Consider the following 27,732-nt stretch of genomic DNA (forward strand, 5'->3'; position numbering starts at 1 on the left):
AATTAGTCTGTGGAACTCCTTGCCACAGGAAGTAGTGATGGCATCTTGCCTGGATGCCTTTGAGAGGGAATTGGACAAATTTCTGGAGGAAAAATCCATCACGGGTTACAAGCCATGATGTGTTATGTGCAACCTTCTGATTTTAGAAATGGGTTACATCAGAATGCCAGATGCAAGGGAGGACACCAGGATGCAGGTCTCTTGTCTTGTGTGCTCCCCAAGGTATCTGGTGGGCCACTGTGAGATACAGGAAGCTGGACTAGATGGGCGTTTGGCCTGATCCAGCAGGGCTCTTCTGATGTTCTTATGAAATTTTGCTTTGGCATCCTTTAGTCTCTGAAGACTCTGGTATCGCGCTCTGAATGGTGGTTCTGGAATAGAGTGTCCTCTCCAGTGCGCAAAGCCTGGGTAAAGTAGGTATGGAGGATAGGCTGTTACCCATGCAGCAAATCCCCCCTCTCCACCTCGCTGAAATGGTCCAATGGAAAGGCAGGAGCCAATACGGTTGGTTCCAGCGGCGTCGCAGGATTTGCCAGAACGTGACTGTGTTCAGCCATGAACTGCCTCAGGGACTCCGGCTCCGGATTTTGCCTCGAGGTTGACTCCTGAAGCCTTTTCCATAACTGGATGTAGCCACAAGGCAGTGGAGGTTTGGGATCAGAGTTTTCCTTCTCTCAGATGAGCCGCCTTCCCAGGCTGACGAGTCCCATCTACCCCGTGGCTGTTTAGTCGCCTCTTACGACAAGTACAGCCAAACGGAGGGCCTATTCTTATCCCCAGCCCCCAGGCTTCTTATGAAATAAGCCACTGTCATCATTAAGTCTTTCTTGTGCATAGAACCTTTGGCACAAATTCCTCTGGCTTCCAAGCAGGCTGCAGGCTTGAATTGTGCCAGGGCTGGACTTATGTGGCCTCCTCCCCCACCCACACCCCCATGTATAAATCATGTTTTCAGCACTGTCAGGGGGGGGATGGGGGGGGGCATGACGGCTGCGGAGCCGCCTGCCAGAGCTTTGCAGTGGCTGGAGAGCAAAATGCACCCGTCTCTCCCAGCAGGTTTTGCCGCCCTTTTTTCTTCCCATCTGGTTTCGATTGGGCTCCTTGCTCATTCTTGCTCAATGCTTTCCCAGCTGTGGGCGAGAGTCCAGAGAAGGAGCCGTGTGTGAGCAGAGAGATTCCACTGGCTGACAAACGACTGGCTGGAAGGGGGGGGGGAGGAGATCAGTGCCTTGCCAAGGAAAGGGAAAGGGGGACCAGTGAGAGGCAGTGCTCTTTACTCTAGAGGAAGATGCTCCTGCGGCTGGTGGCAGCTCTCCTCGGACTCTTGCGATGGGGAGATGCTGAGACATACACGTCCATGCTGAGCATCCACCAGGCGCTGACAACCGAGAAGCAGCTCCTGCAGTCCTTGCATACCTACCTCGAGGAAGAGGCCAGCAGGCTCCGGGACCTCCGACGGTAAGAGCCAGCAGCATGGACCCTAGCAGGAAATGGGGGGCCAGTGTGATGTGGGGCAGGGCATCGGCTTGGTGTGCAGAACGCCCCAGGTGCAATCTCTGCCCTCGCCAGCTGCATGAACATAGGGCAGGCTCCTCTGACCTTAGACTGTCAGTAGTGCAAGACATTTGTCAGAGGCCTTCTGCAAGTGAGGTGGGCTGGAGGGAGGGAGGGCCTTTTAAGTGCTGGCCCCGCATGATGGGCCACTCTCCTCAAATCTGCTCACCAAGTATCTTTGCTGGAGCCTTAAGAATTGAAAAGCGCCACTGCTGCCATGTGCGTTGTGCAAGCACTCACAACCCACACACTCTACTCGTCTTGTATGGTCTCAGACCACTAGGCCATCTGAATACAGCTCAATACTGCCAACCTGGACTGCAGCTCTTCAAGTTTTCAGACAGGAATTATTCTCCTTCTGCCCTGGAGTTGCTACCAAGGCTTGGAGCTGGCCTTCTGCATGCAGAGCAGGTGCTCTCCCATTGAGTGACTGCCCCTTTCACCAACAGTTGTATTTATTGATATTGAGGCTTTTGCAAGAAGGTGGAGTAGAAGTTCTGACCTCAGTCAAATGGTAAAGCCAATTGCAGGCAGAGAGTCTGGGAAAGACTTTCTCTGCCAGAGACACCAGAAGCCTCTGTCAGTCCAAATAGACAGAACTGGGCAAGGCAAACCAATGGTTTGACCCCCCAGAAGGCAGCTTCATGATGCTCAGGTAGCTGGCATGAGACCAAAATGGGCATCCTTAAAGGACAACAAGTTGCCCACCGCTGAGTGGGATGGACAGGGGCTGCGTGACCCAAGACACCGACTGGTGCTATTCCAGGTTCACCCCCACTGCACTACAAAAGACAGCCTGAAATCTTACCATGCTCCTCCATGTAGCCATGAACCCCAGAACTGCAGAACTTCCTGGTCCAGTTACAGGGAACACAAGGAAAACTGTGAGGAGGAGACTGACCTGCTTTTCACTCAAGTGGGCAGGAAGCAGACAATTGCAACTTGCACTGCTGGCAGGTTGGAGAGAAGCGGTTGCAGCAGACTCAAGGTGGAAGGCATGCTGCATCTACAGCCCCCTCAGATCCCCCACAATCTGCTGCTGATGCAACCGGCATCAGGTGGCCTCATGGATAGGCAGGCATCTGGGTAGAGCACCTGCTTTGCATCTAGGACAGCCCAGATTCCGTCTCCAGTTAAAACCTAAAGAAGCTCAGGTAGCAGGACTGGGGACCGTCTCTTCCCAAGACCTTGGAAGATGCTCCTGAGTCTCAAGAAGTAGGTTCTCCATCTGAGTTCTGCAGAAAAGGCTGACAACTAATATGATGCTTCAAGCCACTTCTGCTCACAGATTTTTCCTGACCAGCCTATACAGCTTTTGCATTCCAACAAAATATTTTCCATATGTTTTCTTTTGTGTGGAATGTACACTGGGATTTATATCAGCTTGCCCCAAAGCTGCAGCCTAGATTACCAGGTTTGTATTTGTCTCTGAGGGTGTACACTGCAGCAATTTTCAACCTTTTTCATCTCAAGGCAGACTGGTAAGGCACTAAAATGGTCCAGGCCGGTGGCGTAGCTGGAGGGCGGGCAGAGCACCCAGTCTGGCGGGGGGCAAGTGGCCCCTCCCTTCAGAGCCATTCCCGGCGGGGGGGGTGCAAAACAGAGTCGTAGGGAATGGCTCCGAAGGGAGGGGCCACTTGCCCCCTGCCACACTGGGTGCTTTGCCCCCCCTCCAGCTACACCATCAGTCAAGGTACACCATAAGATTTTGAGCAATTGACAAGGTGCACTGTGCTGCTGGTGGAGAGCTCAGATCTCCCAATGGCCCTACTAATATATGACCCTCCCTCAAACTCCTGTGGCCAGTGGCATAGCTAGAGGGGGTGCAAAACGCAAAGTTTTGCAGGGAGCCTCACCGCAGCGTGCAAGTGGCCCCCTTCCCTTTGGAACCATTCTGGGTGGGGGAGCAAAACAGAGGCAAATGCTCCAAAGGGGAGGTGAGGGATCATTTTCATGCTGCGGTGAGGCTTAAACTTAGTGCTTTGCACCCCCTCTAGCTACACCACTGCATTCAAGCTTCCTTTGCGCATGTGTGCACCATTTCCCCACTATGGTCATGCTAGTTTGATCTGCAAATATATTTAATGCATTTGTCAGCAGAAGCTGATCCTGTCTTCTAATCAAATCTTCTCCCTGAGATGCTAGGTGTTTTGCATGCAGAGAAGCGGAGCTTTTTTTTTTTTTTTAGTATGGGGCAATTCAAACACAGCACCCACATTGCAGCTCAGTTAAAGCTGCCTGCAACACGTGATTATTGATGATGGGTTTCCATTGTCAAGGAAGGCAACTCCATGCTATGCACAGCAGGCATGAGGGAGGTGAGCACCCCAGCATTATATTCCTACTACATGTACGTATTGTGAGGCCACTCAGGGTTCTTGGAAATGGGTAGACTTGGGTGTTTAAGATTCAGGTATCATGATCATGTTTCTTGTCTTTCTGTTTAAATGGCATCACCAGTGTGCAAGAGGTGCTTTGCCAAGTAGGATAGACTACTGCTCTGAGGGGCTGAGGCTCTCTACATACGGGAGACAATATTGGAAGGGGAGGCATTTGGATGTACCTCGCCCTGGTCACAGTAGTAGGGTATGACAACTACAGGGTCCCAATCCTATCTGCTGCGTTAAACCTGAAATAACCCCAAAAACAAAGCAGGCATTGTTAAAGAACAGAAATGGTTTGAATTCAACTGAAGTCACTATTTGTGTGAACATCCCCAGACTGCTATGAATTCCAGAGATGAATTCAGGGCACCAGCTCCAGGAGGGAGTCTTTTCAAAATGTTCACTCCATTAGGGATTTAGGAGTTCCAACATTCAGGGGTTTGGACTCTGTAGTCACCATTGTTCATGCTCAGGTTGCAAACTTGGGCATGATTGCTAACCTACAACAGTGAGAAGCAAGTCCCAGTGGAAGATGCTGCTTGGAAATAGGGGTTCAAACTCTGGGATTCCACAAGGAGAATGTTTTTACAATACATTCAGCAGTATGCACAAGTGGTCTCTGAGAGAGCTGGGAAGACCGCTTTGGCCCTACTGGCATGACAGTTAAACCACCACGTTTAAAAGTAATTAATTTCCATTCCCTTGAACATCTCTCATTTCCATTGGATTTAAAAAAAACAACACTTTCCATTCTTTGCTTCCTCTTCTTTTTCCTTACTCTGTCCAGGTTCTACAAGAAGACCCAGGCCTTGCATCAGGGTGTAGGCAGCACTGTGATTAACCCTTTACTGGCTTACACCCTCATCAAGAGATTGCAGTCTGACTGGCTGAATGTGGTCTACAGCCTGGAAGCTAGTGAGAACAGCCAAGGTACCTGAGCAGGCAGCTAGAACCCCTGTGGCACTTCTGGGGGAGGCATAATCATGGCAGGGTTGCTGTGTTGGGGCATTTGTGGGCTGGGGCCTTTATTCCCAACATGCTTCAGCAAAGTGACCTCTTTTCTGAGGGATGTTGTGATTTCTGCAGGCAGATTGAGGCTGTTGGGACCTACCCAAACCCACTTCAAGGTGATTACTGAAATTGATACAAAGGTACCACAAAGAGAGAATCTGTGGCATATTTGTCCCCTCATGGGGGTGAATCCAGCTGTATCCCCTGTCCTCAGAGTAAGAGCATACTAAACTGTCAACTAATTCTGAAGTCAAGGGCCCAATCCTATTCAACGTTCCAGCACCAATGCAGCCCTGAGGTCAGAGACCAAACATTCCTTTACTTTGAGGAGGCTTCCGTGACTGCCCCTACTGCATGGCTGCATCAGCACTGGTGAGGTGGATAGGATTGGGCCCTAAGTCAATCAGATGCAAAGATGTTCTAGGATAGCTGCTGCCCAGTGGCATAGCTAGAGGGGGTGCAAAGCACTAAGTTTAGCAGACACCTGAACCAGAATGCTAAACCAGTTTAGCAGTTTAGCTAGACCAGTTTAGCAGCTGGAACCAACCGTATTGGCTTTTGCCTTTCCATTGGACCATTTCAGCGATATAGAGAGGGGGATGTGCTGCTTGGGAAACAGTCTGTCCTCCATATCTACTTTACCCAGGCTTCGCACACTGGAGAAGACACTCTGTTCCAGAACCACTATTCAGAGCGTGATACCATAGTCTTCCGAGACTGAAGGATGCCAATGAGAGTTAGCAGACACCATTCTCAGAATGGCTCCGAAGAGGAGGGAGAGAGGTCACTTGCAGGGCATGTTCAGTCGATTGCAAAACTTAGTGCTTTGCACCACTGCTGCCGCCTTTACATTTATATACATAAAGGTCCAATGCACATATATTCTTAGATTAGAAGGACATTAGTCCCCTTTCTTTCTTTCTTTCTTTCTTTCTTTCTTTCTTTCTTTCTTTCTTTCTTTCTTTCTTTCTTTCTTTCTTTCTTTCTTTCTTTCTTTCTTTCTTTCTTTCTTTCTTTCTTTCACTGTCAAGGTTACAATAGTTAAACTGCTATGAGGAAGGGAGAAGGGTTTCATGACTTCACACATTCCAGTCATACTGCTGTACATGTACAGAGTTGGTTTCTCTTGCACTCCATTCTGGAGAGAAGTCTTGCAGGCTAGAAGAGCGGAACATGGGGAATGTGCTTCCCCAGTGGCCATGTTGCTCAAATATACATGCATGCGCCTTTTAACAACAGACCTATAACAACCGACTGCATATATGAAGGTGATCAAAGCACAACAGTTCTTAATGAAGCAATCAGGTCTCCCATAGCCTGCAGCAGAATGTCTGTTTACAGAATAAAGAGGCTATTAATGCAAAGAAGAGGCCATTCCTCTCCATTAGCCTGGGCAGCCAGCAAGTATCTGGCAGGGAATGTCTGCCAACAAAGGCACTAGATTGGGTGGAATGCTCACTTAACAACCTAATCGCATAACAACGAGGACTGTATGCCTGTCATTAAGTGGTACACACCTGTAATTGTGAAGGAGCAGAAGAGGGAGCAAGGGGAAGGGAGGGGAAGAGGCAGAGGTCCCAGAGCCAGTCGAAGTGGGACGGTACCACCAGAGGAAGAGCCAGGGAACGTGAGTGTTTGTCTTAATCATGGCCCTCTTAGCAAGACAACTCATGGTTTCCCCTGGTGACTGACTCTCCAGCCTTCAAGAGTGGCTACCACAGACTGGAGGAGAGCCTGCCTATCGTGGAGGACCTGGAAGGAGCAGCCCGGGCAGTGATGCGGCTGCAGGATGTTTATTCTCTCAGCGTGAAGGGCTTGGCCAGAGGCAGGTTCCAGAGAGTCAGCAACTCACAGCTCCCCGACGTCTACAGCCCTGGGCAGGCCTTCTCACTCTCTGCTGATGACTGCTTCCATATCGGGAAGGTGAGAGGGGGCTCGCCATGCTGGGAGAGCAAGGATTGGGGTGGGCTTGGGAGCGCACTAATTGCCTGCCCCAGGGCATATGCCCATGCCTGCAAACCCTGAAGCCAGGGATGTGCTGACCCCGGCTATGTATCCCCAGCCAGCACAGCTTGGACGAACCCAAATGACCTCAGACCTGGGCCTTAGAGCTGAGTGCTTGTGCAGAAGGTTGTCAGAACTGGCTGCGTTCCCCTTGTCTCTGCTCTGCTACGAGGCCTCCGCTACCCATTTCACTGCAGAATAGAAACCTCAAAGCTGCAACATGCATGAGCATGTATTCCTGTGGTCTCCAATGATCAAGGGCGGTCCCTAGTAATTTAAATCACTGTCCCATTTTGACCTTTGGAAGGGGTAGCCTTTCAACCATCTTGTGAGCATTCAACCTACCAATCCCATGTGGGTCTCAAGAAGTTATGTAGTATATATACAGTATACAGTTGGATGCATGAGTGCATGATTACTTCCATTGTGCATGCATTTAAATGTTTGCACATGAATCCTAAGATCCATGGAGCAGGCAGCCTGCCACTGAATAGGCTGCTGTGGTTGGCAGTGTATTCTCACAGCCACTGGCAGATCATTCCTTTGTCAGGTGGGTTGCTGGTTAATGGCTCACAAATGGCTCCTTCCATGGGAGTTGATGGGTTGGGAGATGACAGGACATCTCTTAGATTAGTTTGAATGGGGAAACCCTGTGAAGGTATCCCCAGGTGTGTCTTTGTGGGAAGAAGCAGCAGTTTGACTCTTCAGAGTCAGAGAAAGAGAGAAAGCAGTGAAGTCGTTGGAACTGGAAGCACCATTGCCAGGATGGTTTTTGCTGGTAGTAACCTTCTCTCTCCCTGTGTCTCCCAGGTTGCCTATGAAATGGAAGACTACTACCACTCCATCGTGTGGCTGGAAGAAGCCGTCAGCCTCTTCCGGGACTCCTATGGAAGCCAGAACACGGAAGACGAAGGGAGCCTGGAGGATGCTCTGGACCACCTGGCATTTTCCTATTTCAAGGTGAGTCAGGAACCATCAGCTTCTCCTTTCTTCTAGCTTTTGGCACAAAGGCAACGTACAAGAATGGAGCAGGCCCCCAAAGAGCCGAAAGACCTGTCAGTGTTCTACTGCCGATTAATATTAATTGGGTGCAATCCTAACCAACTTTCCAGCACCAAGGTCAGGGCATTGCAACTGCAAGGTAAGGGATCAAACATTGCCTTACCTTGAGGAGGCCTCTGTGACTGCCTGCCAACTGTAGGATGCAGCACATGCCCCAGTGGCACAGCTATGCCACTGCTGGAAATTGTTAGGATTGCACTCTTAGATTGAAAAAGTTTTAAGCAATTAGTTGAATAGATAATCCAATTAATGTTTTTCAGTGCAGATCAGTTGATTGCATCTTTTATTTAAATGCAGATTTATTCTTTTGTTGTCACTTGGTTTTTGTTGCAGCTGTTGCCACCTTAGTAGAAGCATTCCCTCCTGTGTGTGAGAGAAGGAGGAATGCCTCTTCTAGGCGGCCGACTGCCTTCTATGGCTTTCCTGAGTACTTGTATGAAAAATTAGAAGTGCAGTTTCCGCCTGCAGTCATCGGAATTGTACTTTATTTATTTATTTATTTATTTGAAAAATTTATTTCCTGCCCTTCTCGCATACTCAAGGGAACCCAAGGCGCCTTAGAGAATAGAAACCAATAATAATTAAATCAAAACAGTACTAAAAACAAAGCCATTTCTGCCCAATGTTGCACGTGTACAACTGTGGGTTGGGCCGAAATGGGTTAAACAGAAAAAAGGATTAAAACACTAAAACAGAACAGACCCCAAGATTACACAAAACTATTAAAATTACATCTCATTAAAAACACTAGCCCATAATGTCAGTCAAATGCCTTCCTAAATTAAAAAGTCTTGAGCTGTTCTTAATTCCAGGGAATTCCACAGAAGTTGAGCCACCACCAAGAAGGCCCTATTTCCAGCCGCCTTCCCCTTCACCACAATTGTTGATTGATTGTCTAAATGCTGCGGCCTTGGTCTCAGTGCTCCCTCTTCAAAAGCAAACTGATCAGAGAGCAAAGACTGGCACAAAGGTGACACTTTGCCCACCTGCAGATGAAGGGAAAGGAAAAATTTCACCCAGTGGCATAGCTACAGGGGAGGAAGTGCACTAAATACTGCACATTGCCATTGCTGCCCCCAAATGGCTCTGACAGCAAGTGGAAGGGGCCGCTTACATGGCACTTTGCACCATCTTCCCCCCGTAGCTATGCCACTGACTTCACAAACCTAGGCTGCAGTCCTAACCACACTTTCCTGAGAGTAAGCCCCACTGAACAAAATAGGACTTACTTCTGAGTAGACCTGGTTAGGATTGTGCCCTTAGTCAGGCTGCTCTACTGGCTCAGGGGAAGGCCAGTGCAAAATCCCCTGACAACTCAAAGGAATGCAAATCATGCCATCCTGTGTTTCAGATAGGACAAAGCAGGGTGGACAGCTGAGAGAGTGGACAGCTGAGAGAGTGGTGCTCAGCTGAGGGGTGCTCAGCTCTCCTTCTCATATAGGAATTCCAGCAGAAAAGAACGGCAACATGTTCATGGACACAGACCCCCCAAAGGTCAATGGAAGGCACCTTGATCTGGTTTTCCTGAATGCTCCTGCCTACTACTGAGTCAGAACTCAGGAGAGCTAGACACCACAATCTTGTTTTCAGAGCCCAGCCCAGAGTGATAAATGACAAGGACTAGAGTTTCTTGGAGCATGTGCAGAGTGGAATTTCCTCCATGATTGAAGCAAGACAGTCTCCATCCGTGCAATGCTGTTTGTTGACAGAGTTTCCAAGGGAGAGGATATCACTCATAGACAAGCTTCAATTCCAACAGTGACGTATTTCTCCAGAAATTGAACTATTTGTTTCTCTCCTTCTAACAATCCTTTTTTTTTTTTTGAAAGGCAGGAAACATTTCACATGCCTTAAGCCTCTCCCAAGAGTTTCTTCACTATGGTATGTGCCACGGAATGGAAAATGAGCACATCTGGTCAGTCTGTAAAATGTTGCTGTTTGTCATTCTTAACGTTGAGCTTGAAAGGATTAGTTTGGTTCCTCCTGAATTCCACTCTCTGTTGTCACTGGTTTGTAACTCATGGAGAAACCATTGCGATTCAATCCACAGCAATGGATTCTGTCTCCTGGGGCAGGCTATTCGTGGGAAAAGGAGCAGTGGAGATTTCTTTTTTTTTTTCAGATTAAACTTTGTATTCTGGATTAGTCCGTTTGCAATTCATGCAGAATTTGGATGCTTTGGGGCCCGTTTGTTTTTATGGTAGAATTGTTTTGTTACTACTGCCTTAATGGAACTCATGCAAGGAAAGCACCCTACAGGTAGACCACAGCTGTGGTACAAGGACATCTGCAAGAGGGATCTGAAGGCCTTAGGTGTGGACCTCAACAGGTGGGAAACCCTGGCCTCTGAGCGGCCTGCTTGGAGGCAGGCTGTGCAGCATGGCCTTTCACAGTTTGAAGAGACACTTGGCCAACAGTCTGAGGCAAAGAGGCAAAGAAGGAAGGCCCATAGCCAGGGAGACAGACCAGGGACAGACTGCACTTGCTCCCAGTGTGGAAGGGATTCTCACTCCCGAATTGGCCTTTTCAGCCACACTAGACGCTGTTCCAGAACCACCATTCAGAGCGCGATACCAGAGTCTTTCGAGACTGAAGGTTGCCAACACAACACTACCTTAAAAGTAGGAAGAATTTTTTCCAAAAATGAATAATACAAATGAAATAGGGAAGGGGCCATCACTACATGCCTGGCATATGGATGGTCCCTGGAATCTCCAGTTGCAAGGCTAGGAAGCTAAGCAGGGTCAAGCCTGGTTAGTACTTGGATGGGAGACTGCCCAGGAATAGTGGGGGCTGTAGGTTTATACCATAGTCTTTCAAGACTGAAGGTTGCCAACCAAGGCTAGGAGGCAAGTAGTCAAACCTTGGTCAAGCAAGGCAGACACTCCTAGGCCTGACAGACCAAGGTTCTGAACATGGGCCGGGGTGGTCAGTCCAAGTACATTGGGGTATTTGTATGGAAGCAAAATCTGTTTGCATGCCTCTCCTAGATCCAAGCAACAAGAGAATTGCCAGGAATGTCCTGAAGTACGAGAAACTGTTGTTGGAGAGCCCTAACAATGGTGAGGAAGAAGTGGTCCTGCAGAGACCAAATGTGACCCACCTGGAGACCAGAGATATTTATGAGAAGTTGTGCCAGACCCTCGGATCCCTGGTGGGTGAGAAGCAGCCACAGAATTACCTCTTTTTGTTCAATAGTGGCAAATTCTGTGGAGGGCACCGTGTTGATCTGGTGGAGCAAAACCAGCCAAGAGTCCTGGGGCAACTTGACATCAAAAAATTTATCATAGCCAAAGGTTTTTATGCATGCGAGGCAGTAGACTCTCTGGCCCATGAACTCTTATGCCACAACACATCCATTCGTGTTCAGGATGCCACAAGGCCTTCTTTTGTTTGCATTAAATAGTGTTGCTAACTTTTTTGGGGTTCTGGCAGGGCATCTGGGCCCTACTAACAGCTGTATGACACCAGGCAAAGTTTTTCAAAGCCTGGAGATGGGAGTGTAGTTTCCTCAACCTCACTTCCTTTTTGCTAAATTTAAGTTGCCACTTGACCAAAAGTGCCCCAACTTGGTCCTCTGCCTTTAACAACAGTGCAAGCTGCAGAAATCAACAGGTGAAGCCTTTTATGTCATGGAAGGAGGCCTCAGCACTTGCTAATACCTGCAGGTCCCATTTTTGTTAAAGGCACAGGAACAGAGGCGAGTAAAATAACTGGCAGTTTCACTGTAAACTGGGAATGCTGAGAGCCCTCATGAGACTTTTGCAAAGATATACTGACCTCTACGTTGCCTAGACCAGCAGTTCCCAAACAATGGGTCGGGACCTCCCAGTGGGTCATGGCCCAATTTTTGATGGTTTGTGAAACTGACTGGGCAGATTAGGCTATATGTATCAAGGGTTCAACAAGGAGCAACTTGGGGGGAGCACTGTCGCCCAGTCACCAGTATAGCCACACTCCTTGGCATTCTTAAAGCAGGCAGCAGCAGATTTTCTCCACTGCTAAAACTTATAGTGTAAGATCCTTGGGTACTGGGACCTATTCTCTTTGGCTTATGTAACTTATGTAACATTACTGCCAAGTGCACTAATCGCAAAATATCAATGACTAACAGTATCTTTTTTTTTCCTTTTGCTGATGCACAAACAATTGTTTGCATAATGCCTCTTTAAATGCTCCTCTTTCAGCCTAGTCAGCATCAGCTGCCTTCTCTCTACTGCTCCCAGGAGACAAATGGAGACCCTTTCCTGATCCTCCAGCCCCTGAAGAGAGAGATCATCCATCAGCAGCCCTACATAGCCCTCTTCCATGACTTTGTCAGTGATTCTGAAGCCGAAAGGATCAAAGCATTGGCTGCTCCTGGGGTAAGAAGGGGTTTCTCTTTATTGTGAGTTTGCCCTGGGACAGTGCTAAGTTGCAGTGGATTGAACCAGAAGCGGAGCTTAAACTGAGAACATTTGGGACATAGAAGTTGTGCTTACACAGGAAAACTAATCATGTGGTCAAAACTGGGCCCTAATGGCAGGTTTCCTCCTGGGGCAAATAGCAAGTGCAGAAAGCCCTATTGGCTTAGGACAGGTTTTAACCCCCCCCCCCCCACTTTTCCATCATCCCAGTCTAGATCTGGGGAATTTCCCAGCACAAGGGTCCTGGGCAGGCCAAGATCCCCCCTGATGCAGCTTCAGGCAGGGAGATGCAGGCAGCTCTCCTATCAGAATCCTTTCCTGTCCTATCAGAATCCCTTGCCTGCCTCAACTACCCAGCCTCAGGAAAAAACACTCAGAGTAGGCAGAAGAGCTGGATGGGGAAGAGTATTACAGCAGACCCCTGCAGTTCTTCATCCCTGCCCCAGACGTCTTGGCTGGTGCCACACATGGAAATTTGGAGGGCAGTGCTGGGCAAGAACCCAGACACTCCTTGTGTGACTGGTCCTCCCTGTAATGGCCCACCCCCACTCACTCGCATACTGCCCCCTTGCCCTTCATTGTATTAAAATATGGGTGCCTGGTTCCATCTCAGTGCTCTGAAATGCATGCTGGGAAAATGACAGCACACAAATATCCAGCCCGAGACACAAAATTCAAGCAGGCAATTTTACAGTTGCTTGCAGATGCCTTGGGAACCACACAGACTGGCCCATGTGGAGGTGATTAACTAAAGCCATTGCACAGATGGAACATTAATGTTGCGGTTCTGCTCTGACTTTTCCAAGCCCAGCCTGTTGCTCAGCATCGCCTTTGGCTTGGCTTGCAGACAGTGGGGTGAGTCTGCCAAATGTGTCATTGCTGTGAACCAGTGGCGTAGCTAGAGGGGGTGCAAAGCACTAAGTTTTGCAGGCACCTGAATGTGCTGTGCAAGTGGCCCCTCCCCTTCAGAGCCATTCCGGGCGGTGAGAGCAAAATGGAGGTGTATGTCTGGCTCCAAAGGGGAGGGGCCACTTGCATGGCATGTTCAGGCACCTAAAAACTTAGTGCATTTCACCCCCTCTAGCTACGCCATTGCTGTGAACAATCTGGACCCATCAATGGGCCAAGGAGTGGGTAGTTCCTAATGTCTTCCCTTGGAAAGAGACAATTGTTTGGGAAAGGTTTTGCTTCCTGTGCTGTTCAGTCATCTTTCCATTCCTCTGGTCTGTCAGGGGTTGCAGGCCTTTGAAACATTGCACGACCTGTTTGGCAGATCAAAAGTGCAAGGCCACAAGGACTCCATGAGCCTGGGCAGGCAACTCTGCCATTCCTTGTCTAGCATGTGGCAAATTTGGGGGGGGGGGTGGAGTTCTGTGTAGGCTGGATGTCCTTGGGTAGCGGGCCAGATCTGGCCCAAGGGCTGTAGGTTGCTGCCCTTGTCCTAGAACAATACAAGTAGCTTAAGCTAGGGACCATCTAGCCAAGATTACATTAAGGCAGTGATTTTCAACCTTTTTCATCTCACAGCACACTGACAAGGTGCTAAAATGGTCAAGGCACATCACCAGGTTTTTGACAACTGACAAGGCACATTGTGCTGCCAGTGGGGGCTCACATCTCCCATTGGCCCTATTGATAAATGATCTTCCCCCAAATTCCACGGCACAGTGGTTGAAAATGGCTGCATTAAGGAATGGCTTGATTTTCATGGTTTGCTAATTTACCCTGTGCCAGTTTGCATCTTCCCAGCATGTAACTCAGTGAGGTGTGGTGGGGGGCTGTGTGAGCTGAGTGTTTTGCACAGCATCCCAGCTCCACCTGATGGTTGTTAGTGTATTTATTTGGTGAAAAAGTTTATTTGTGCTTTCCAGTCAAATGTAGGCATTTTTCCTCCGTTTGCTTGTACTTTTGCTACCCCTCCTTCTTTTCCCATATGGCTTAATTCCCTTCTTGTTTACACTTTTAGCAAACTAGCTGTAGGTTTGATTTTAAATAAGAACTCCTGGGCTCAGTACTGGGGGGGGGGGTTTCCCCAGGCAGCCCCTCCACCTGGTCTCTGTAGGCTGGGATGGTGACAGTGGTTTATTCCCTATTGAGCTGCTAGTCTCACAAATGTGGGGGATGATGACAAGAAGTGGTGCATGTGTGCTAACGGAAAGATGCTACTCCCCTTGGGCAGTCAGCCCCTTCCCCAGGATTCATGCTTCCCTTTCCCTGACATGGAATTGTGCTCTCTGAGGCATCTGGTGGGCCACTGTGAGTTTCAGGAAGCTGGATTAGATGGGCCCTGGGCCTGATCCAGCAGGGCAGCTCTTATGTTCTTAATTGTAGGATATCTTGGCTTTTGAGGAAAGTAATGCCCCCAGGTACTGAGTTTTTTAGAAGTTGATTATTTGGGGCATTATTCCTCAGATTTCAAAAGTTCACAACTTAGCAAAATTTTAGAGGACCCCTGTATTCTGGTGTGAAATTGAAGAGATTGCTATATTCTGATTTCATAGGAGTAACCCTTCTCTGTGATCCCCCCCCCCTTCTTTGTTGTCCTACAGTTGCAGAGGTCAGTTGTAGCCTCAGGAGAAAAGCAGCAGAAAGCTGAATACAGGATAAGCAAGAGGTAATTGTGTGCATGCACAATTGTGTCCCATCCCATTCTGATTTGGATCAGGGGCTGATTCTTTGCCCTTGTGGTCCTGATTTAACCCATTTCTGCCCAGCCCACAGGTGTACACATTTGATCCCTGTTGTGTATATGCAACATTGGGCAGAAATGCCTTAAACAGCTCCTCAAAGTTGCTGTTAGGAGAAAACTTATAGGCACAATTGAAGTATTCCCTTCTGCTTCCCTTCTTCTGCTTTGGGGTAAGGTGGACTTGGATAGGAGATGGTACTTTGGAAAGGGTAGGAAGCCCCTCCCTCCTTGTGCCACAGCTTGGGTCCAAACCATTCTCCCCCCACATGATTACTTTGACATTACAAGGTAAAGTTGTCGAACTGCCACTTCAAGCTACTGTCTTGACCCCAGCCTAGGACTTTGCCTTTTGCTGTCTTTAAAGTTGCCCCAAAGTTGTACAGCTTTCGGAATACTCCAGAAAGCCTCCTATATACTTTACAAACTCTTATGTCTCTTCCTGTATGTTCTCCCAGCATTTCTTAATCCTTGGGCTGAGCCTTCAGGCAAGCAAGAATTCAGCTTTGGAGAGAGGGTTCATGCCCAGTTTTTTCCAGTTCATACATTAAACTAATGGGAACATTTAATCAGCACCTCTCTTGAGTTGTACTTAAGCAATCTAGAGGTGAAAGAGGCTTCACTGGCTTTCTTCCTCCCTTCCCTTCCCCCTGCACAAAATAGCAAGTTTTTCTCTATGCTTGTAAAAGGCAGGATTTATGTATTTAGCGTTCCCCTGCAGAAGGCTGCCTTGGCTGGGGAAACATGATTTCTTGGGATCTCTTGCAACAGAGTTAAATCCAGAATTTACACCACAAAGGATGACATCTATATGTGATGTTTGCAGAGCACTCCAGGAAAGAATTTTTCAAGATGATCTCATTGCTGGGCTTCTCAGTTACCATGTGAGACATCCATTTTCCACTGGAATTTGTTCCCCAGCTTTTGAATGACAGGCAGTTGAGTTTAACTCTTGCTATCCTCTAGTCTGTTAGGAAAAAGAAAGAACATTGACTTTAAATGCCAGCTCAATTAATTGAGCCATACAGTGGCATAGCTAATGATCAAAACTCCAGAAGCAGGGGACATATGCTAAAACTAAGTGTTGGAAGAGTTAGAACAGACAAAAGATAATATTTCTTTATTCAGCATGTAGTTCGTCTGTGGAACTCCTTGTCACAGGATGTGGTGATGGCATTTGGTCTGGATGCGTTTAAAAGGGGATTGGACAAATTTCTGGCGGAAAAGTCTGTCACAGGTTACAAGTCATGATGTGTATGTGCAACCTCCTGATTCTAGAAGGCATTCTACTTCAGAATGCCAGAGGCAAGGAATGGCACCAGGATGCAGGTCTCTTGTTGTCTTATGTGCTCCCTGGGGCATTTGGCAGGCCACTGTGAAATGCAGGAAGCTGGACTAGATGGGCCTATGGCCTGATCCAGCAGGGCTCTTCTTATGTTCATCCCTCCATAACTATGCTACTGTTCAGATCACCTGCAGATTGTGGGAGGAAATTCTGATCTGTGGACATTCATCCATTTCCTTGAAAGTGTGCATTCCTCCAACCAGTGTAAAGGTCAAAAACACTCTTGACCTGATCAGTGACCCTGCCTTTGCATCTCTTGCTCTCTCTATGTTACTGGTGATCCCTGATTTGAATCTTGCCTCTGCCATGAATTCTCACCAGGGGCCATAGGCAAGCCACTTCCTCTCGGCCTTGGTTCCCTAGCTGCAAGATGGCAACAGGAAACATAATAACCCAAGTTGGCAAGTTGTAATCATAAACAAGACTATACAGGTCCAGTCTATTTATACACTGATTTTTTTATACATGGATTTGACTCAACACGAACGGCCCCTACAAATGAGAAGGAATGTGCTGATCCCTGGAGAAGGGGGAAAACGCACCCCTTTAAAATCAGTTTAAAAAACTGAACAGTCCTTTAACAATAGCCTCCTTAATGAGAGGGAGGGAGGGAGGGCAGCTGGCTGACAATGTATCAATCCTTCTCTCTCCAGGTGACCTCTCCCTTCCTCGAGCACCTGAAAGAAAGGTGATTGTGATACAGGCTAATGAAAGCCAGCCATTTATGTTAAAACAAATCATTTATGCAAATGTTTAAACATAGCAAGTGATTATGCTATGCAATTTATGATTATTAGTTTTTATGTTTAAGGAATAGGGAAAAATATGCTTATGCTCACAAACAAGCCTAAATCCATTTTGCTCTCTCTCTTGGAGAAAGCCTGAAACTGCATACAGCAGACAGGCTGTAAATTAGTCTCAAGGAATGTTTCTTAGCAAACTGTCAAGGACATCAGATAAAGAAAATGCTTCATGTAAAAAGGGAGTAAGAAGCTGGAATTTCCATCTGTCAAGCTTAATTGGTAGTATAATAAATGAAAACTAAACTGAACAAATGAATACCATTGGAAAAGAAGCATTTTACATTTTAAAATATAATTCAAACAGGCTTTCCCTTATAAACCAAAATATGCACTGGGAAGAGTTATTTACACCAGAGCATCACAGAAGTGTTAAATAAATTACTAAGTTAGCATGCTTGCATGCCAATAGTTCTTTAATGCCTCAATAATTATAGAGATTGTCTTTAAAATGTAATCAATATATAAAGGCATAGTAATGAATTTTAGCTGTTAGAATAGTTTAATCAAAGCATAAAAATACACAGAAAGGTGAAAAAACTATTAAAGAGGCTTGAAGCCACAAGTTTGAAAATGTAATTCAAATGCAACCTTGAAGAGGCAGATGTCTGGCAAAGGTTAATTAACAGGAAGACACTGGAATGTGGTATAAAGTTATTCCTTACAGATAAGACTCTTATCTCCTCTGTAGACTCAAGGCCCTGCCTGACACTTCTAATTGGAACTAAGGAGGTACAACTCAAAGAGAGATTAGATTACAACTCAGAGACAGAGTTACAACTCAAAGTGACATATTTAGATACTTTTAATTGGAACTATGGAGTTATAACTCAGAGAGACAGATTTAGATAACAGCAGAATGCACTCGTAACAATTAATTGGGAAGAGTTATGTCTCTCGTGTCATCAAGAAGCGAGATAACCAAAGGTTATACACAGGTTAGAAACATTTTTAATGAGGTGATCTAAGCAGACAGTTTATCTTGTTTGACAGACAGAGATAGAGTTTGGCAGATACAGACACCTGCAAACAATCAGCTAGACAGGAACAGATAACAGAAATAACATATATGAGAAAGTCCCCTAATTAAGCCAAAACATAATGAGAGCCTCTTAGCTGACACAGAGGGAAATGAGATTTGTTTTAAATAAGAAAAGAGTTCTAAAAGAGAATCCTTTTGTACAATAAGAGTTTAGTTTGTCCTGTATTAAATAAATGAAATTACACCACTATACAGATCACATATAGAGAATTACACATGGAATAAAGGAAAGACCAAAAAGGGCTTAGTTTAAACAGAGGTTAGCAGAAGGCCCACAGTGATTGATGAGACCAGACAGAAAGGAATTTAGAAAGATAACACTGGTGGCTCTGTCAGGGTCAGAAATAAGCACAAGACATACCAAAGCCAGTAAATGAGTAAACAGTGCCATCTAGTGGTTGTTGGAAACAATGTTTTCTATATGTCTTAATGCAAATTTTTGCCTTTTTTGGAACTTGTAACTTGAAACCAACCAATCAAATGTTTGTAAAGTTATCTGTGGCCAACCCTGAGAAAGCCCCCATTTCTGATGTCACACACCAGCCAATGAGAAGTGTAAGACTCCTCAAACGAAGGAGCCAGAATCAAATATAAGTGAGAGACTCACACTGGAAAATCACTCTCTCTCGGAGGGCTTTGGGAGCTCCCACATGGCTCTCATTGCTTTGGACAGGAGTCCCTGAGAAGCCTGTTGCTGGCAACGAAATAAGGCTTGCAGACGATCACCGCTCTTGCTTACTGAGTTTGCTTTTGAACTTTGCTTTGACCTTGCAACAATTGCTTTGCATTGGTGAAGGGAGGGACTGAGTGAAGCACTTGGAGGATGACTGATTGATGGATTGTCTTCTTAATGACTCTTATCTTAGAGTCAAAAGATCAGCAAGGCTGTTTTTAAATCACCAGAGCAAAGACACTTTGTTTTTTAAATGGATTTGCTATAGTGCATTTTTTGCCATCCACCTGAGTGATTGGAACAGAACCCATGCAACTAATGAGGCTCAACCTGTTATAAAAGTGATCCCAACTTTTTGCTTTGTGTTCCAGTCACCCCTGAAACATTTCTTCTCTTTCCAGATCTGTTCTGTGATATTCCTGAACATCCCACCAGGTTATTGTCTTTCAGGAGGCTGTTGTGTGCTGCCTCTTGAAGAGGCCAACCAGGGCAGCCTCTGGTTGAGACAGGTCACATGAGGGAGCTGAAGGAAACTGCAATCCTATATGGGTTTACTTGGAAGTAAGCCCCACTGTGCTCTGCAGTGCTTACTCCCAGGAAAGCATGCATAGGGTGCACTTCAGTCCTATGCACACTTTCTTGGGAGTAAGCCCCATTGAATTGAATGGAACTTACTTCTGAGTAGAAGTGCCTAGGAGTGGGCTGTGAGTTATGCTGCAAGTGCTTGTCTGACTGCTCTCAAGGGCCTGAACAGTTCTGGGCCCATGTGGACCATTGATAGTCCCCAGGGAAATTGTACTTATTTTTCCAACTGAGCTTTTTCTACCTGGATTTTTCCCAGTAAGTTGTGAACAAGTCATAGTTGAAGAAGGCCAAGGAAGGTCTAGCACTTGCTGCTGTCGTCAGACAGCCAACAGTGGCCAAATCCCAGAGTTTAACAAACTGTTTTCTCTATCTTGGTGTTCTTTTCAACTTCCAATAGTTTGCAGGTTTATTTATGTGTGTGTGGCAATTGGCTCCCACCCCCACAGGTTTCCCCCCCCCCTCATGCCTTATGTTAAGATGGAATGTGGTGCATAGGGTATCAAATTGGGGTGTTGCAGCACTGAAGAATAAAAATCGACCTTCTTTTCCTTTCTCGCCTGGGTGGAGCCTGAGGGTGGAATTTTTTTGAAACACTAGATGTCAATAGGAGCCAACGCAAACAAAGGGAATTGGATTTCCACGCTCAAATCCAGAACGTCTTGCTGGCAGAAAAAGCACAAACCCAAAACACATTTCAATCAATAACCCAAGACCGCAAAGGGCTGTCTAAGCCACTGCCTTCCCACTGGTGTCATCCATTAGGTCGGAGATTCTCCTGGGCAAGTCCTATTTGTTTCTGTGGGGCTCGTGCAGGAGAATGTCCTCGTGGGTTGTGCCCCTGGTTTGCAGAATTGCTGCAGGATGGAACAGAAGATGGCTGCAGGGATTTGTGGATCCAAAACTAACCATTGTTTTCTGTAATTTAATGTTAAGACCCACTTGGAGGCAGGCTGTGCAGCATGGCCTTTCCCAGTTTGAAGAGACACTTTGCCAACAGTCTGAGGCTAAGAGGCAAAGAAGGAAGGCCCATAGCCAGGGAGACAGGCCAGGGACAGACTGCACTTGCTCCCAGTGTGGAAGGGATTGTCACTCCCGAATTGGCCTTTTCAGCCACACTAGACGCTGTGCCAGAACCACCTTTCAGAGCGCGATACCAGAGTCTTTCGAGACTGAAGGCTGCCAACATGAATGTTAAGATTTCAATAATCCTCCTTTCTGAAGCAGGGTGTTTGCTTGGATCCCCTCCAGCCCACCTGATCTTAAGGTATTGAGAACAAAACAGCTAATATTATAATGCCATTGTACAAATCTATGGTAAGGCCACACCTGGAGTATTGTGTCCAGTTCTGGTCGCCACATCTCTAAAAGGACATAGTGGAAATGGAAAAGGTGCAAAAGAGAGCAACTAAGATGATTACTGGGCTGGGGCACCTTCCTTACGAGGAAAGGCTACGGCGTTTGGGCCTCTTCAGCCTAGAAAAGAGGCGCCTGAGGGGGGACATGATTGAGACATACAAAATTATGCAGGGAATGGACAGAGTGGATAGGGAGATGCTCTTTCCACTCTCACATAACAACAGAACCAGGGGACATCCACTAAAATTGAGTGTTGGGAGAGTTAGGATAGACAAAAGAAAGTATTTCTTTACTCAGCATGTGGTTGGTCTGTGGAACTCCTTGCCACAAGATGTCTTGACATCATCTGGCCCCATGATGTGTATGTGCAACCTCTTGATTTTAGAAATGGGTTATGTCAGAAGGCCAGATGCAAGGGAGGGCACCAGGATGAGGTCTCTTGTTTTCTGGTGTGCTCCCTGGGGCATTTGGTGGGCCGCTGTGAGATACAGGAAGCTGGACTAGATGGGCCTATGGCCTGATCCAGTGGGGCTGTTCTTATGTTCTTAGGTTACAGCCTGGGTGGCACAAAGGGGCCTGTTTCAGCTAATAGAGGATTCTGCTGTGCCTGTTTCACACAGGCACACTGAGTCATCACTCCCCTCTGGAGTGCTTTGGAGGCTACGAGCTGCCTTGGGGATGCCACTGAGGTGTGTTTATGTTGCCTTATGCCTTGCTTGTGAGTTTCATGGAAGCATCTAGCTGGACCAGTAATTTTCAGTATTTTTCTTCTCATGGCACAATAACCTCTATGGTCTTTGCATCTGGTGATGTCACTTCCAGCTTCCAGGAGATTCCTCCAGGTTCTGCGGCTCTGTTTTTAGGGCAACTATCTATAGAAAAGAATTCTATCTCTCTTCCCCCACTAGCTCTGCAGAATATGGAAGAGTTTTTCAGCAACTTTCAGTCACTTTGCTCCAAACTCCCACAGCACATCTGCAGACCTTTCGTTGCACACCAATGTGCCACCGCACACCAGCTGAAAATTGCTGAGCTTGATACTGTGGGAAACGGAAGTAGAGAAACGGGAGGGCTGTGCTCTAGTGGTAGAGCCGCTGCTCTGCACACAGAAGGGCGCAGGTGCAATCCCTACTTGAAAAGAGTGTTCCAGACTGGGGAGGTCCTGCAGCCAATCTGCGTGCAGTCAGTGATGGCCCAGACAGACCAGTCACCCAAAGCTGAGTTTGAAGTCAGACTCCAATGATCTGACCCAGTGAGGCAACCCATACGTCTGTTGTGAGGAGAAGGATGTGTTCATGCCACATGGCCTTTCTGAAGATGGTGCCCTCTGCAGTTTTAAAACAGTAATGAATAATGTGTTATTAGTATGGTGAATGGTGACTTTTCAACAGTAACATAATTCACATGGCGGTTTAGATAGCAAAAAGTCAGAAGCTGGTTCCTTGCTGCTAACAATCAAACACAGTGATTTTCAACCTTTTTCATCTCATGGCACACTGACAAGGCACTAAAAGTGTCAAGGCCCATCATCCGTTTCTTGACAAGGCACACCAAACTGCTCCCATCCCCCAATGGCCCTATTAATAAACAACCCTCTCCTAAAGTCCTGTGGCACACCTTGCCATCTCACATGTGGCTGCTTGCTTTTCAGTGCCTGGCTGAAAGACACTGCAGACCCTGTGATTGCGACACTGAATCGTCGGATTGCAGCCCTCACAGGCCTGAACATCCAGCCTCCATATGCGGAATATCTGCAGGTGGTGAACTATGGACTAGGGGGTCACTATGAGCCCCATTTTGACCATGCTACAGTGAGTAATCTTGTTGCAAAGCTTGATGGTCCTCAGAAGAAGTTTGATGTTACCCCCCTTCATGTTAGACTTTAAAATTTAACGGGGAGGGCCTGTCTTCTCATTGATAAATGGCCCAATCCTATTGGGCTCTACTGCCCAATAGTTATTTTGTTTTTCTCTGTATACCGCTTTGTGAACTTTGTTGAAAAGCGGTATATAAACACTGTTAATAGTAATAATAATAATACTACCACTGGAACTAGTGTTTTTATTTTCTGGTTATTTGGCTATAACTTTTGATACAATAGAGATATTTTGATGCGGCTTGTTTCATTGCATTCTGCATTAAATTCTACATTGAATGGTATATAACATGATGGTATCATTCGTACATATCAAGGCTTTGACGATTTTGGCCACTAGTGCATGTTGGGAGGGAGGGAGGAAAGGAGAGTAATCTGCGAAAGCACCCTTTCCTATGGTAAGATATACCAACTGGCTTGTTGCTATCAATAAAACACACACAGGAGTAGAGGCTGGTCAAGATTTCATAAGAAATACTTTTTCTCATGGTTCATAGTTGTATACGTGCATCTTCTGGTTGCTCAGAGGCCCCCTAATCCTTTGGAACAGAGAACCCTAGAGGCTGTTCCCTTCGTGTGGAAGTCTGGTCAGGATGGACCTGGGGGGCATGGAGCCCTGGCAGAGCACATCCTCCTCCTTTGATGGACTAGAAGGAGGGGAGGAAGTAAATGGTGTGAAGGTCCACACCTCCGGCAAGAACCACCCAGATGCTATCTCCTCAAAACCAGCCAAATGCCCCCTTTGTCTCCCCATTTAAACTTAATTAAATTGGTTGCATAGACAGGCTAATGGATGCCTTATGAAAAACATGATGGCCTTCAAGCTATTGGAAAGGGTTTAAGATATTGTCTTGTGTATTTTAGCTGGATGTTTTAACTGTAATTCCTCATATCGTCTAATAATGAATAATGCTACCAGCTAATGCTCCATGAATAAGCTGGCTAATCTAATGCCCCATGAATGAACAACTGTGTTCTTTCAATGCAGTCAAGAAAAAGTCCTCTGTACAGGATGAAATCTGGAAACCGAATAGCCACACTGATGCTCTATGTGAGTATTTCATCTTGGCTGGAACCTGGGAAGGATTTTGTCTTTGCAAGTGAGTGTTGTAGGGAATACCTCAGAATATTCTGTGTATGACTCAACAGAAGAGGGCTTTCTTTTTGTCTATTCATGGTGAAAAACAGACCGTTTTAAGCAGAAAAAATAGCCCTGTTTCATGGCAGATGCATGCACTTCAGGGTCTTCCAGTGAAAATCATTGGAAGTAAATCCAGGACAGACAAAAGGAAGGACTTCTTCAGAGAATTCACAATTAACAATTCGCTGCCACAAAACATCATGTTTACTAGCTTAAAATTGCTTTAAAGGGAGCTGGTCCGTATGGCTCTGTTTTGCTCCCCTCGCTCCGAAGGCTCCGAATGGCTCCGAAAGGAGGGGCCACTTGCCCGCCCCACTGAGCCTCCCTGCTAGACTGGCTGCTCCGCCCCCCTTCAGCTACGCCACCGGGTCTAGTTCAGGAAGGACAAGTGGTGTGTGTATGGCTACAAGTCATAACGACTACATAGAATCTCCATGTTCAGGGGCACTATACCTACATCATGCAGGGAAAGTAAGCTAACTGGGAACCTGTTCTGAGCGGCAGAGCTCACATTTATTATTATTATTATTATTATTTTATTATTATTATTAACAGTATTTATATACCGCTTTTCAATGGAAAGTTCCCAAAGCGGTTTACTGAGAAAAATCAAATAACTAAATGGCTCCCTGTCCCAAAAGGGCTCTCAATCTGGTTGGTTGGCAACCTTCAGTCTCGAAAAACTATAGTATAAGCCTACAGCACCCAGTATTCCCAGGCAGTCTTCCATCCAAGTACTAACCAGGCCTGACCCTGCTTAGCTTCCAAGATCAGACGAGATCAGGCATGTGCAGGGTAACAGTTGCTGTCTTCTCAATCTAAAAAGATGCAAAAGAACACCAGCAGGCAGCCACTAGGAAGACACTGCTGGGGTGAGGTGGGCTAGTTACTCCCCCCCTGCTAAAAAGAGGAGCACCCACTTGAAAGAGTGCCTTTTACAACATTTGGCACTCTTAAGGCTGGAGAATACTTCCAGATGTGCACAAGGAACCTTTCTGTCCACAGTGAGGATGCACTACCCCTCACACTTACTCCATCCATGGAAGCCGAGACCAGATGTTTAGTACAGAGGTCAAGGCTTCTGCACAGTCTCAAACCCTCAGCTTCTCTGAAGTTAAACATTATTAACACAGTACATGTGACCCTGTAACAGTGACCTCCCTCCCACTAAAAAGTTGTCTTTTTTCCAGCTGAGTTCTGTAGAAGCTGGAGGATCTACTGCCTTCATCTACGCAAACCTGAGCATGCCGGTGGTCAAGGTGAGGATTTTTGCTGCTGCTCCCAGGAGCTCTTAGTATCCTGAAGTACTGAGTCAGATCAGTGTCCAGTTCTGGTCGCCGCATCTCAAAAAAGACATAGTGGAAATGGAAAAGGTGCAAAAGAGAGCGACTAAGATGATTACGGGGCTGGGGCACCTTCCTTATGAGGAAAGGCTACGGTGTTTGGGCCTCTTCAGCCTAGAAAAGAGGTCCTGAGGGGGGACATGATTGAGACATACAAAATTATGCAGGGGATGGACAGAGTGGATAGGGAGATGCTCTTTACACTCTCACATAATACCAGAACCAGGGGACATCCACTCAAATTGAGTGTTGGGCGGGTTAGGACAGACAAAAGAAAATATTTCTTTACTCAGCGTGTGGTTGGTTTGTGGAACTCCTTGCTACAGGATGTGGTGACAACATCTGGCCTGGATGCCTTTAAAAGGGGATTGGACAAGTTTCTGGAGGAAAAATCCATTACGGGGTACAAGCCATGATGTGTATGTGCAACCTCCTGATTTTAGAAATGGGTTATGTCAGAATGCCAGATGCAAGGGAGGGCACCAGGATGAGGTCTCTTGTTGTCTGGTGTGCTCCCTGGGGCATTTGGTGGGCCGCTGTGAGATACAGGAAGCTGGACTAGATGGGCCTATGGCCTGATCCAGTGGGGCTGTTCTTATGTTCTTAAGTGGCCCCCTCCCTCCGCTAGCAGAACAAAATGGCTCCAAAGGGGAGTGCGCGGCTGCTTACATGCCTGTGGTGAGGCTCTGTGCAACACGTAGTGCTTTTGCAAGCTGAGGTGAGGAGTCGTGCAAAATTAGTGCTTTACACCCCCTCTGGCTTGTTATTGGAGCCTGCAATGCACAACACGCTCCAGGGCTCGTTTCTCTCTGGTCAAACCCTTCATGCTTTGGGCCTTGGCATTTTTTTCAGAATGCAGCTCTCTTTTGGTGGAACCTCCACAAGAGCGGGGATGGGGATGAAGACACCCTCCATGCTGGCTGCCCGGTGCTTGCTGGAGACAAATGGGGTAAGGAAGCAGACTGTGTTGGCCGTCCCATGTAACAACCAAGACCTTTCTCTGCTGAGCACATGGAGACATTTGTCTCACTTAATGCCAGCAGCCCCATTTCAGTCTTTGCCTTTCGCAATGTTACAAAGGCCTCATCGGTACAGTCCTCCTACCCGACCCCATAGCCAGTTCCCTTGAGGCTTGGTGCCTGAAATGCACTGCAGAGGACTCCAGTGGTTTCGTTGTCACGCTGCAAAAAGTGTGAAAGAACATAGCTCTGCTCCCCCTGCCTAATGCCATTTTCTTTTCAAGCACCAGTTGCCTTGTGCATGTGGCTCTTTCCTTTAACACGTGTCCTCCTGATCTCTCTTGACAGTGGCCAACAAATGGTTTCACGAACATGGTCAAGAATTCCGACGGCCGTGTGGCACCAGCCCAGAAGAATAGCAAACCTGATTGCTATGTTGGGCCCAGGCAAAAAACACCAGACAGCAAAAGGAGGCAGCTGTTTGCAGCTGGGGGAGGGGCTGACAAGACTCCGAAGCCTCCATCCTCCCAGCCTGATGCAGCTGGCTCCGGAAAGACCACCTGGGATGTTGAGCAATGGCCAGCACACCTCTTGGCAAGGCTTCTGCAGCCGTTTATTTAGTCTGAGGACTGTCAGGTGCGGAAAAGGAAAGCAGTGGTCTGTGGAGGACAGAAAGGAGCCCCTGGATATCCTGGGAGATGTGAGCTCCTTAAGCATATACTCTGCCTGGGGCATTTTATATATTTTTGTGCAGTTGGCAAGTCCCCTTGCAGCCGTGCAACTTCACAGAATTATCTTGAGCACTCTGACTCTTAATGGGGAACGAAGCGCTGAAATCAGTGCAGGTCCTGGGAGGGATGTTTAAACATGGTCTGGTTAGGGGAGAAAAGCATTGCTCTGAGCCGAAGGAATGGAGGGGTTGCATGCTGTGGAGTGGCTGGGGAGACCAGAACCACAGGAGGCAAGAGATGGAAATGGTAAGCACAGGGAGGTTGGGAGACTGCTGGGAAACCCGGAGACAAATCTCAGAAACAAGAAGAGCTACATACTGCCAGAGGCTTGGCAGGCACAGGGGAGTGCCATCGTAGAGATGCTTGCTAGAGAAAGGAGGACCTTACTGAGTGCAACTGGTGCACAAAGGTGCAGTGCCAAGTATTGATTCCAAATAGCTAACCTCTGCTTCCCCCCGCCCCCCTGCAGCCTTGATCAGAATTTTCCTGCTACTGCCTCCAATACAGGGGTGGGATCTGAAAGTTGGAAAGGTGCATTTGCTAGAGGTGGTCGCAGGGAGTTGGTCCTGTCTTTCTATGGAAAATCACCTCTTTTTGTGGTTCTACCTAGTGGCGTAGCTGGTGGAGGTGCAAAGCACTAAGTTTTGCAGGCACCTGAATGTGCTGTGCAAGTGACCCCTTCCCTTGCAGCCAGACCTATGCCTGGCTGCAAGCGAAGGGGTTGCTTGCGCTGCACATTCAGACACCTGCAAAACTTAGTGTTTGCACCCCCTC

At 47.1% G+C, this 27,732-nt stretch overlaps 1 protein-coding gene across 1 annotated transcript; it reads left to right on the forward strand.

The window, feature by feature from the left end:
* Positions 1-1,288: 1,288 nt before the first annotated feature.
* On the forward strand, positions 1,289-26,646 carry P4HA3 (prolyl 4-hydroxylase subunit alpha 3). Its single transcript, XM_066619446.1, has 13 exons — positions 1,289-1,458; positions 4,726-4,868; positions 6,649-6,872; positions 7,764-7,913; positions 9,845-9,896; positions 11,006-11,169; positions 12,203-12,379; positions 14,971-15,035; positions 22,560-22,719; positions 23,773-23,835; positions 25,116-25,184; positions 26,121-26,217; positions 26,576-26,646. Exons 1-13 carry the CDS (start codon positions 1,289-1,291, stop codon positions 26,644-26,646), a joined length of 1,605 nt encoding a protein of 534 aa, XP_066475543.1.
* The last annotated feature ends 1,086 nt before the right edge of the window (positions 26,647-27,732 follow it).

This window comes from Tiliqua scincoides, chromosome 3, assembly GCF_035046505.1.
Source record: "Tiliqua scincoides isolate rTilSci1 chromosome 3, rTilSci1.hap2, whole genome shotgun sequence".
Taxonomy (NCBI): Eukaryota; Metazoa; Chordata; class Lepidosauria; order Squamata; family Scincidae; genus Tiliqua; species Tiliqua scincoides.

What these genes read in the sequence shown, in the direction of transcription:
- P4HA3 (XM_066619446.1), top strand. Translation starts at nt 1,289, where the DNA reads ATGCTCCTGCGGCTGGTGGCAGCTCTCCTCGGACTCTTGCGATGGGGA. An exon ending in TGGCATTTTCCTATTTCAAG is followed by an intron (nt 7,914 to 9,844) that starts GTGAGTCAGGAA and finishes TTTTTTTGAAAG; the next exon opens with GCAGGAAACATTTCACATGC. An exon ending in TGAGCATGCCGGTGGTCAAG is followed by an intron (nt 25,185 to 26,120) that starts GTGAGGATTTTT and finishes CATTTTTTTCAG; the next exon opens with AATGCAGCTCTCTTTTGGTG.